General features: G+C 34.3%; 1 protein-coding gene across 3 annotated transcripts in view; it reads right to left on the bottom strand.

Moving 5' to 3' along the window:
- Positions 1 to 2,517: 2,517 nt before the first annotated feature.
- Positions 2,518 to 11,841, bottom strand: part of LOC106470953 (MICOS complex subunit Mic10-like) — an 18,266-nt gene continuing 8,942 nt past the window's right edge. Inside the window, exon 4 of one of the 3 annotated variants that reach the window (XM_013931532.2) lies at positions 2,518 to 3,831. In XM_013931532.2, coding sequence (XP_013786986.1) covers positions 3,826 to 3,831 — 6 coding nt within the window. In that variant the 3' untranslated portion in view covers positions 2,518 to 3,825. Of the gene's footprint in view, positions 3,832 to 4,600; positions 4,932 to 11,149; positions 11,361 to 11,841 lie in introns of those variants that run through there. The other 2 variants (XM_022399592.1, XM_013931531.2) reach the window with 2 other exon arrangements.

Below are 11,841 nucleotides of genomic sequence, written 5' to 3'. Positions count from 1 at the left end.
ACCTGATCATGTTGACTGTCTGAAAACACGCGTCTCGCTCTGTATTGATCTTTTATCTCATCATTAAAGTCGAGATCACCAAAACTATCCACCATGTTCTTTGCCCACATAAAGAGTCAAATGATGTCTCTTAGCTTCTCCACAATAACTCAGTAAAGTTTTTATATAGACCTTATAAGCATAAGGATTGTGAGATGAAGAGATGAGGTGTTGTTCACGGGTGCATCAACTTGAGAATGAAGAGGTTGACAGGAACAGAGATATCTTCTTCCTTTCTTATGTTGACGGGTCCTCTGTCAGCCACTGGAGCTAAAGGATAATACTTAGTCTAGTTATTGTCGTCAATCACTGTCTGTGAGAAGGAGAGAAAAAAAGACATAATTCAGACTTTGTGCACTTACAGGACATTTTATGTGGAAAAAAAGGTCACGAGTACTTATCAAAATAGTCTGAAGCTGGTGATCTTCATCTATTGGTTTTAACAATTTTGAACCCTAAGCTTTTAGGTTTCTTCTTTATATTAGGTTAAACAATCTATTTCACAAATTGTTTGGCATCTTGAGCCAAGTTCTGAGTTCCTTGTGTTGTTTATTGTTTTCCAGCCTCGACAAAAGGATTTCCTTGTATCACATCTGATGCTAAATTTATACCATACTGAACACCATATTTACCTACAGCTAAGCCTCCTTGTTTCAGAAATTGGATAACTGAGCAAAACTGATTAATCAATACATCCTCCAATTCCTAACACCATTGCTAGTAACTTCCAGCATAATATGGTAATCATAATGTGTGTCGTAGATGGATGGATGAAGATAATAAGGCACTCTCATGATATCACAGACAATGAAAACAAAGTGTTATGATGACTCTCCCTTGTTCAAATGGGATAGACTGACCATGACATTTTTCATATCAATATATATGCTTTAAAATGTTTGCTTGCAATGGGTCTGTAATACAGCTTTGTAATGGTTTCAGTGATCATGTCTCCATCTTGACCTTTAACTTAATGAATACAGTTCTAACTAAAGGCTGTACTCCACCATAACTGGCGGAGTGAGTACGATTATACTAAATGGATTGAAGCACATCAGACATTATTTACTTTATAACTTGGCTGAATAGCTGACATCTACTTTTACTTTGTTTACCATCAACTCTCCCTCTAAAAGAAGTATTAATTTGTTCATTACAACAAGCAAATTTAATTTTTACTCGACTCAAAATATTACTTAGTTTAAAGGGTTGACAACAATTCATGATAACAACCAAGACACAAATGAACAAATAACACAGTGATACTTTATTAAAAATAAGCCCATTTAGATACAACACACTTGTGTCTTGTTCTGTAAGTTTTTTATTGATCTCCATGCTTTATGTTCTGGAATTTGTTAATGTTTCCCACGAGCTCTTGTGTAATATTCATATCTGATAATTGTTCTGCAAACTATTTTGTTTGCATAGTACATCATTGATCAGGTTGTTTAAATCATTGTCCAGGACGAATCTTCCACTAATCGTTAATTATCCTTGATTATTCCATGATAGAACAAAACTGACGTGTTTTTGTTTAATTAATTGGATTTCATAATGGTTGGAGACGGCTTGATGATGACAAATGATGTACATTTGCTGTTATGTTAAACTTATATTAAAGTTTTTTTTCATTACCCATTCAAGTCGTCTCCAACCATTATTAGTTCCTCGTCATCGTAATTGGATTTCAACTTTCTTTTATATATCTGAGGAACACTATCGGCGATATCTAAATTTTCATGAGCCAACTATTCCATTTTTACTTTAATGGGTTCCATGGCTTGTGAATGAAAGATTTGATGACATTATTGCAACTGATTTATCCATGGGTAACATATGATTTTGTATGAAAGAATATAAGTAGTTAGGGCTGCTCTTGACTGCCCAAAGGATACCGCCTCAGTGGGGAGTCGCCAGGCAATAGAGGGGGATGATACCATCAAAGACGATGACATAATAGTTCCATAAATTGTCACCAGAAGGTGCGTTGTTAGGGGTGTGTTTCTAGGCCTCCATGGCGTCATAGGTCCACAAAGGGTTGAAATTATAGTTCGATACCAGACAGACGGCTATGACATAATAGTTCTCCGAAAACAGAGATCGCCATGCTGTCATATACAATGACACACACGATATGTGTCTCAACATGACTATATTTAATGGGTTTAAATCATTAATTTATTAGTTAATTACATTTCCTGTCCTAAAAAGGACGACATCATACAGTAATTAAAACTTACTGTTTGACTTATTACTTATAAATCAAGTAATTAATAATTTTCAGTAACATGATTATAATAAAAAATTCTGGACACAACATTTCTTTTTACCAATTTATTGGCCCCCAGTGGCACAGCGGTACGTCTGCGGACTTACAACGCTAGAATACGAGTTTCAATACCCGTGGTGGGCAGAGTATAGATAGTCCATTGTGTAGCTTTGTGCTTAATTAAAAACAAACAATTTATTAATTTTTCTCACAATAAAGATTTTGCAATCTGATCTACATAAAAAGGCACATCTATTAAGGACATATTTACATGAAAACGTTTTACAACAAAATCATGAACAATCATTAGCATCTTTGTAAAATTCAAATTTAGTTAGTAGTTTTCATTTCGAAAACGATAATAAGCATGATATATACAATTCTGTCCACACACAGATGAATATGGTCCTTGCAGTATTTTCTGACTGTAAATACAAGTTCGACAGTTCTTCTTGATGAATTTCCTTGAGTTCAGATTATTTGGACGTAGTCATAACGGATCAAAATAAATACAGACCCAGTGGCTACTGGGTTTATGACTCAGGTTCAGGTTGATGATGTATAATTGTTTTTCTCCATGGTCAGGTACTTGACCACTAGCAAATACACCTCCAAACTTTTTTGCATACGCAAATCTTGCAAGAGTATCGAAAATTTCTGTTGTGTTCATAGCTTCTTAGATATCAGTTATGATGTTTCAAGACTGATCAATTCCGAAAATTGACCAACATTCTGCATATGCTAGAACATTTATAGTGTTGGGTAAGACAGTACCGAAATGTATTTCAATTAGGAAATTTTCTTGCTTCACTAAGTTAAAGTGAAAATCTCCAGCACAGATCCGGTGAAAGATCAAGACTGTATGTCCTCCCCAGTATTCGTCATAACCTATATCATTTCCTTGATCTTGAAATTGTTTTCCTTTTCCACTAAATAATGTTCCGTACATATAGTTCAGCATCAAAATCTAGCTGTAATGGTCGAGTGGGAATCTGTTTTCCATCCATGTTGATTGCCACGAAATTGACATTGTAATGTTTGAAATTATATGGATTTTTCGATTCAAATAATGTAAATGTCTTACTTGTGAAAGTGAAACATCAAGCGTCCTACAGAACATTGAAAGAAGCTATGAAAACTTTAGAAATGTATTCCATACTTTCATAAGATTTGCAGGAATTTCGGTTTAAACCGCGGAATTGTGGTTTAAATTTACACGAATGACGTAGGTGGTTGAACGAGTGGCTTAGATTTAGTTAAGCGAGTTAAGGCTCATTAGTAATCAGAAGTTATTCACAAGTGGTTTCTTAAGCAGTTGATTATGATTAAAGTGTGAAAACGTCGCTGCAAAGCATCCGAGAAAAGCTGTGAACAGGAAGTCGCTATGAAGAAGTGGAAGGCTTGACGTGTTGCAATGTGACGTGGTTGTGGAAATAAAGCAGAGTTTGACGAAAACACACCAGTTCGAAGAAATACTTGATCTATAAGTAAAACGTGATGAACCACGCATTGGATCACATCTAAAGAAGAAATTGTTCAATAAATCAATCGCATTGGATCACGTCTGAAGAAAAAATTGTTCAATAAATTAATCGCATTGGATCACGTCTAAAGAAGAAATTGTTCAATAAATTAATCGCATTGGATCACATCTGAAGAAGAAATTGTTAAATAAATTAATCGCATTGGATCACATCTAAAGAACATAATGAACAGAGCAACAGTTTATTATTCATAAGTAGAAACCGAAACTTAACCAAGTCGATCCAACATCTAAATTTTGCGCTTAACCATAATTATCTAGAGAAAAACTACATAAATACATTCTTCATGATAACAGAAGTGTACGTTATATGTATGATCCAATATTTAATCATGTAACTAAGTGTCCCAAGGGATTTTAGTAAAATAACAGCCACTAATTTTATGTATAGAATATAATTTTTAATTTATTTTGCTGCATGCTTAAAATTTTCCACTAGCGACCACGAAAAACGACTATCTTTATCATCTACAAAAAAAGCTTACTTCAGCTTGCCTATTATAAACTTTACATGCTAATTAAAACTGGGACCACTGAAGCATCAAGCAGTATCGTATATGTTACTTGGTAACAAAATATGCATCCCCTGAAAATTAAAACACAGTATACTTTATTACTTGATAACGAAACCTGCCATCTAGTTACATAACCCAACAAAGTGCAATCACGAAATATTTGTCCATTCGCATAACATCAAGACATTATGTGAATAAAAGGTGCTACACATTTAGAACATGACATCTCACTTATAGCAACAACAACATTTTTAATCATTTTCAGTCTAGGATGTTATACATCATTTACAGTAGGAGGTCAAATGAAACAAAATCAATTTTGTATAATCTTTCCAAACTTAGGTGAAAACACATTTATTTACCAGATAACATTCATGGCTACGAAACAGATTGTCTTTGGCTCTTTAAAGATCTAACATACTGAACGTCATACAATATAGTACATCTGTGTTATTCTCAGGTGCACTGATTTCCCCTGAGAGTGACGAGGTACATTCTGTAGAATAACAGGAGTCCAACAAAAAATCCACATCGGAGCAAATCTGAATCATCTGACTTTAAACTGAATTTAAAGATATGAAAGATAATGAATACAATGTATAACAAAATTAAACAATTTTTATTCAAGACACAAAAACAATTAAAGTGTGTATTCACGAAGGAAGGTGCCTTTACTGGAGAAAGTTGTCCATATATCTAGCTCTGCAGATCTCTAAAATTGTATCATCCAGACTGAGAAAACATTGCATTAAACACAAGAAACAATAATGCTACCTTCTCAGAACGTCCGTGCCACTGAGGTGACTGTTGGTCATTTCCACCTAAAAATAAGTGAAGTAGTATTTTCGAGGGTTACCTGACTTCCAGTAGGTAAAAGATCACTGTCTACTTTCACATAATATGTACAAACTTACAGAAAGGAAACACAAGTATAACACCTTAGGTGAATGACCGAGAACAATAAGTATTGTTACGACAGTGGGGGGGGGGGGTCACGTGACGAGTATTCTAGAAGATTCGCTAGTGTATTACGACAGCGGGGTCACGTGACGAATATTCTAGAAGATTCGCTAGTGTGTTGCGACAGCGTTGCGTCAACTGACGCTGGTAGCACGTGTTGAGAGTCTTAGAAGTTTCTAGAACAGGCAGTATTATCGTATATAAGTGCGCTAGACAGTGAGAGAGAGAGGTAGAGTCGAAGCAATAGTGGAGACAAACACGTAGCGGAGACGAAACAGGCAGAGAGAAAGAAAAACAGCGGTTACGGTCGGCGGGAACTGAGGATAGCAGACACAGAGATCGGAACAATAGTTTGCGGGAACGGACAATTAAGTCTAAGCGCGATAGAAAGTGAGTGAATTGTTGTGAACTATAGTGTGTGTGTGTAACTGTGAAAATTAAGTACATTACAAAGTTGTATTGAGGAAGAATAAACAAGTTTTATAAAAAAAGGGCTTGTATCTTGTAAGAATTAACAAGCAAACATACAGAGACGTAACAGTATCTATGGCAAAAGACCAACGTTTTCTATGAAACTCCATATTAAACAACGAGGGTAGCATACCTATGTCAAAACACCTTCCAAATCTAGAACATAACACTTCCTTGAAGGTATTTGCTAAATCTCCCGAGAAAAAGATTACATGCTACTGCAATGGTAGCTAAGCATAAAAATCATGCTGATAAGTGATGAAAGGCGTTCCAGTTTTGTTTTCGTCATAAGTGGTTGTATGCTCAATTGGCTGTGCGTGTACATAATTACTATACGTCTAGGTGGCAGCACATAATTTAATAACGCATAAAACTTAAATCATGGTTTCTGCTTTTCGTTTTCTGATTTCATATTCGTTCTCGGAATTTGATGTTAAGCAGTTAAATTATCCCCTACATTCAGATTATTATTTTTCTCAAGAAATGAGACATTCAATTAACGAAAAAACTCTGTAATAACACTTTCAAAACTAGACAGTTGATTGACTGTTTTCGGTTTGTTTGTTTGAAGTTAAGCACAAAGCTACACAATGGGCTATCTGTGCTCTGCCCGCCACGGGTATCGAAACCCGGTTTCTAGCATTGTAAGTCCGCAGACATACCACTGGGGGCGACTGTTTTCGGATACTTGCGCAAAGCTACTCAACATCCTCAATTTTGAATTGATCGACTTAAGAAAAGGCAGCTAGTCAACAAACTCACAACCAGCCCCTGTCGGACTAATTAGTGGGATTTGACCATCACAATTATGAGGCACTCTCGACCCTAAAGTGCTGATTGCGATCTTTTATTTCTATGTAAACCCACAGTCCGGCACGCTAACCACTGGGTAGTTTAGCCAATTGTTAAGTGATAATAAATGGGGTAGCTTTTTTTTCAGCAGCATAATAAACGTTCAATTTAATAGTAAACGTGAAGATTTATCCGCGATATAAAAGGCAAAAATAAAGCTGCAGAATGGATCAACTATGCGGTGCACACCACTAAGTTTGAAACTAAAGTTTTAATGTTATAAGCCCCTCAAACTTACCGACGGCTAGGTAAGTTTTAAAAACTAAAACTAATAATTGTGTACTTTCACACGACAAAAATACAGATATTAACAAAAAAAACTTCTTGTTTTTGAACTATACTGTTGAACGATACTTTATAAACACTGAGAAGCAAAGAGTCTTGTAAATAAATACTTATTTCGAATGACCCCTAACATATCCAAGTAAATTGATCCAGTTAAGATGTGAACCCCCAAATTCCTTGATCTCCACATTTTTGAAGCCCCTTCACAACGCTTGTAAGTTCTTCTTTATTTATATTCTGTAGGGATCAAGTCATTTTATCAAAATTGTTCTTGGAATTCAAAAGTCAAAGAAACATATACACATTTTTACTAAAGAAGATGATCTGTTTACACTTTTACTCCCTCACTTATTTTTACCCAATCTTCTCACTGGTCTGTTTACACCTAACATGGACCGTCAGAGGAAAAAAACAACAACATCTGCAGTTAATGTAATTTTATCACAAATTTAAAGCCTAGATCTATGTTGTTTCATTACAATAACTTATCACACCAAGTTCTTCACAATCTGCCTGATCTTAAAGGTCTGCAAGAACATTAAATTTAAGAAGCGGTAATAGTCCAAAAACAACAACAACGTGTTTTGAACCAGCTACATTGATGAAAATGTATTATAAAAATTCAGGGAAAACAAAACAATTGTATGTTTCACAAATACATACATTTCAGTCTGTACCTGATGATGCCTTTACTGACGAAACCATGGTCATGAATAAATTATGTATTTGTGAAACGTACCATTGTCTTGTTTTCCCTCAATTTTGTAATTATAGAGTTTCCCCAAATACCGACAGTTTCAAGTATCAATTATAGAAAATGTTCAACATTTTATACGATTTTCAATAAACTCATTATTTTTCCTGATCAGCAGTTTTCAAACCTTAGCCCAAGGATCCCATTCAATTTAAACATTTTTGTGGACCCCTAAATCTATCAATGTTTTTTTGTTTTGAAAAAAATATTCCGTGTACATGAAAAGCTGCATTCCAAAATTAAACGTTTTAATTCACACAAATTTAATTTTATAAATCATATTTTTATGATATTTCTGACACCACTTGCAGACCCCCTGGAGTTTCCTCGTGACTCGGTGGACCTCAGTTTGAAAAACAGTGTTCTAAACCAATCTTCATGTTACTACATCTCATACTCAGAGCAGTTTTTCAACTATTAAACACTTAGGTTTTACCATGTGAACAGACCGTATTATTAGAGTTTCTTCTGCTGTTATGGAACAGTAACTCCCATTCAACTCCTATAAATCAGGGCATACAACTTTTATTCTACTATCACAGGGCAAATTAGTAGTTTCTCTTTCACTGTTACGAAACAAGAGATATTTCAACATGTAGCTATTAATTAACTTATGATCATTGTATTACAAGCAAATCATGACTTAAAAGCTCTTTCTTCATATTTTTCTACAACAAAGGTCACTTGGTAATGAATAAAATATACAAATAACAATTATAATAAATATCGAGGTTCATGATATATTTTAATCTAATTCACATGAAAATAAACTTAAAATATTTCTTCTTAACCTTCTAATGATTTAAGTCAAATATAACCTATAAAAAGAAAAAGGTATTTGAAACAAATTTGTTCTTACAATATTTAAATTTTCTTTGGAAAGATATTTTAAATATTATGAATTAATATTATGTATATTAAATATTACTATCAATATCATTATCAAAAACTCCATATTATTATAAAAAATATAGGGAAATTGACCCAACAGTTCTTAACTTATTTGCAAATAACACGGGGGGAAGGGGGGGCATTAATTTTGATTTTTGATAAAACCACAAAGGGGATTGCATTTGTCACATTACTAAAATGGCAAACTCAATATATATATATACACACAGTGGTCGATGGTTATAGCGAACATGCTTACAGTAAACAAACATCAGGGTACATTTCTGCGCTACCTTTCAACACGTTGCATACAGTCGTATAGCACATTTCTTTTGTTCTTTTCAGATGAAAAGGAAGGTAAAAGAGTGGCATTGACAATGGAGCAAACGTGCAAGACTATTGTCAAGTGTAATGAAACTGGTGTGACGAAAGCTACAATTGTTGAAAAGTGGGGAGTAAGTAAGGGGACGGTGAGAATTGGAAGTTCGTTTTCGAGATGAACAGACAAAAGAAACACGACAATGTAAGAGGGAAATATGGAAGATGAACTGTTCCTTTGGTTCAAAGAAAAGGTGCTCAAGATGTTCTTCCTAGCAGTGTGTTAATCAGGCACAAAGCAGATGAGCTGGCCGAGAAAATGAGCATCGATACATGCACGCCAAATTATGGATGGTTCACATGCTGGAAATGCAGATTACACTTATCATTTAAAGTACAACACGGAGAGGCAAAGTCTGCAGACGATCCAGTGTTTGAAAAGTGGATTAAGCATAAACTGCTTACCATCCTCGCATCATATATTCCTGAAGACTTCTTCAATGCTGATGAAACAGGTCTATTTTACAAGCTAGTGGATTCATGTGGTTACATTGGGGCCTATGAGAAAAAGGCTGTTGGTGGTAAACAACCAAAAGAGAGAATCACTATTCTAGCATGTGTTAACATGACTGGCACCAAGAAGTGTCCTCTTCTTGTTATCAGAAAGTCCAAAAAGTCATGATGCTTCCCAAAAGACCTATCCAAGCTGCCTGTTGACAATAACAGTTCAATCAAGGCATGGATGATAAGTTCTATTTTTGAATGGATTCATACGTGGAACACGGAGTTTGAGTGAAGAAAACCAAAATTTTTCAGCCCATCCGTTCTAAATGTGTCCAAAAAACAAAACATCAAACCGGAATTTTTCTCTCCAAACACAAGATCACTGATGCAACCCTTTGATATGGGAATCATTCAAAATCTGAAAGTGCATTACCACTCCATTTTACTCTGTCATATACTCCAAAACTCTAGATGCAGACAACTCAGTTTCTACTGAATCAATGAATAAAAACACTGATCTACTGGATGCTTGATGATTATTGTTGAGGATTGAAAGATGGTGATAGAGTCGATGATCAAGAACTATTTTTGCAAGGGTGGCTCAAACGTAATTCATTTCAAAAGAAAGTTGAGGATGTTGTAAGTTTGGATCCATTTGACAATGTTATTTGAAAAGAGGTCACCATGTAAGAATTCAACAACCTCATAGTTGTCGACTAGAAAGTCAATACACATGTAGAGCTCACTGACAAGGAACTTATTGCTGAGACAATGTCTGCCAGGTCATCTATAGTCCAACGAATAGACAAGGAGGGTGATAGCGACAACAATTTTGAAAAACCCACCCACAAATAAGTATTGCAAGCTATCAATGCTCTTCATTGGTTTTCAGCAGTCAAAGAGATAGCAAATCCTCACATACAGTAAGCATAATCATTCATTGACCAAAAAATTGCTTCCAATCACAAGCAAATGTCAACTAAATACTTCTTTTCTAAAGATGAATAATTATTGTCAATTTTCAGTTGTAATGTACTGTCAGTGCATCTGATAGTTATTGTACTGTTTTCTTATCAATAAATGATTTTTTGCTTTGTGAAATCTTTATTAGTCCTTTCTAGCAGAACTATTGCATTGCTGAGCCACCTCCAGACACAGTAAACATTTGAATATAGTAAACTTTGATGGGGAACTGATCAGTTTACTATAACCATGGTCAATTTTATATATATCTTATAAATAGGTAAGAAAAACAAACACTGGTTCAGTTTTTATTAGCTAATTTCCAAAATAAGATGGGAAACCCATAAGCTGGTGATTCCAGCAGTAGTACAAAACAAGCAACACGTTCGATACATTGACACACTTAATCAGTCCACACCATTTCTTTTCTGCTTTTTGCTGCTACTGGTCCAATCTAACAAATTCTGACACTGAATAACAATTCTTGACAGTGTTATGTGTTAAGAGAAAAATTCATATCTTAAATGCTGTTTTTATATACTTCTGATTTGAAATAAATAGCAGACCAATTGAAAATAATGCAACTAAAATATTTACAGTCATATGTTAGTTCATCAAATGTACTGTATAATGCAAAAAACAAAAATATTACAACAATATGTATTCAGTGAAAATAATACTAATTGGTAAAATACATTTTGTTCTAAATTCATACTTTAATGAAAAGGTAAAAAGAAGAAAAAGAAAAAATGTAATTTTGATTTATCATCACTGAAGAAAAATACAGTCTGAAACACATCTTACTTTATTCATTTCACCAAAGCCAAAAACTAGGTACCACTTAATGACAATTAACATTTCTGGACAAATATACCTACAAATATATATATATATTTTAAAAAAAAAGGCAATTCATTGATACTAATGATACTACAATAAAGTACTTCATGATGTCTGTTCTCCAGATGTAGGAGACAACTCTTTTGGTTTAACCTGAAAGCCAAATAAAGTTACTATCAAAAGCTGACATCATAAGTTAAACATTTTTATTAGGATTATAATCTTTACATAGTATAACATGAATGTAAAATAATACTATACTTAGGACTCGAAACTACAAATTAAGTTAGCATACAAGAATATTGCTTTTTAGACACAACTTCAAAAATAAACAAAAACTACTACTGGGGCCTAATGCCAATGATTAGATGTTATGTTAAGAACAAAGTTTTTAGTCTTTACCTAAAAGTGAGATAAAGCTACTATTAGATTGAAGCTAAAGATTAAACTACATGTAACATTAAAACTGTCAGTTTATTACTTCTAATATTAACAGTGTACTAGTTTAAGTTGCTAAAAAGTAACTTACCAGCAAGCACTAGAGGACTAGCCCTTTATTTGGTAGAGCACTCACCTGGTGTGTGTGTGTGTGTGTGTGTGTGTGTGTGTGTGTGTGTGTGTGTGTGTGTGTGTG

This window comes from Limulus polyphemus, unplaced genomic scaffold (assembly GCF_000517525.1).
Source record: "Limulus polyphemus unplaced genomic scaffold, Limulus_polyphemus-2.1.2 Scaffold4318, whole genome shotgun sequence".
In the NCBI taxonomy this organism is placed as follows: domain Eukaryota; kingdom Metazoa; phylum Arthropoda; class Merostomata; order Xiphosura; family Limulidae; genus Limulus; species Limulus polyphemus.
The sequence above is the reverse complement of the archived record's forward strand: the minus strand, read 5'-3'. Positions and strand labels throughout refer to the sequence as shown.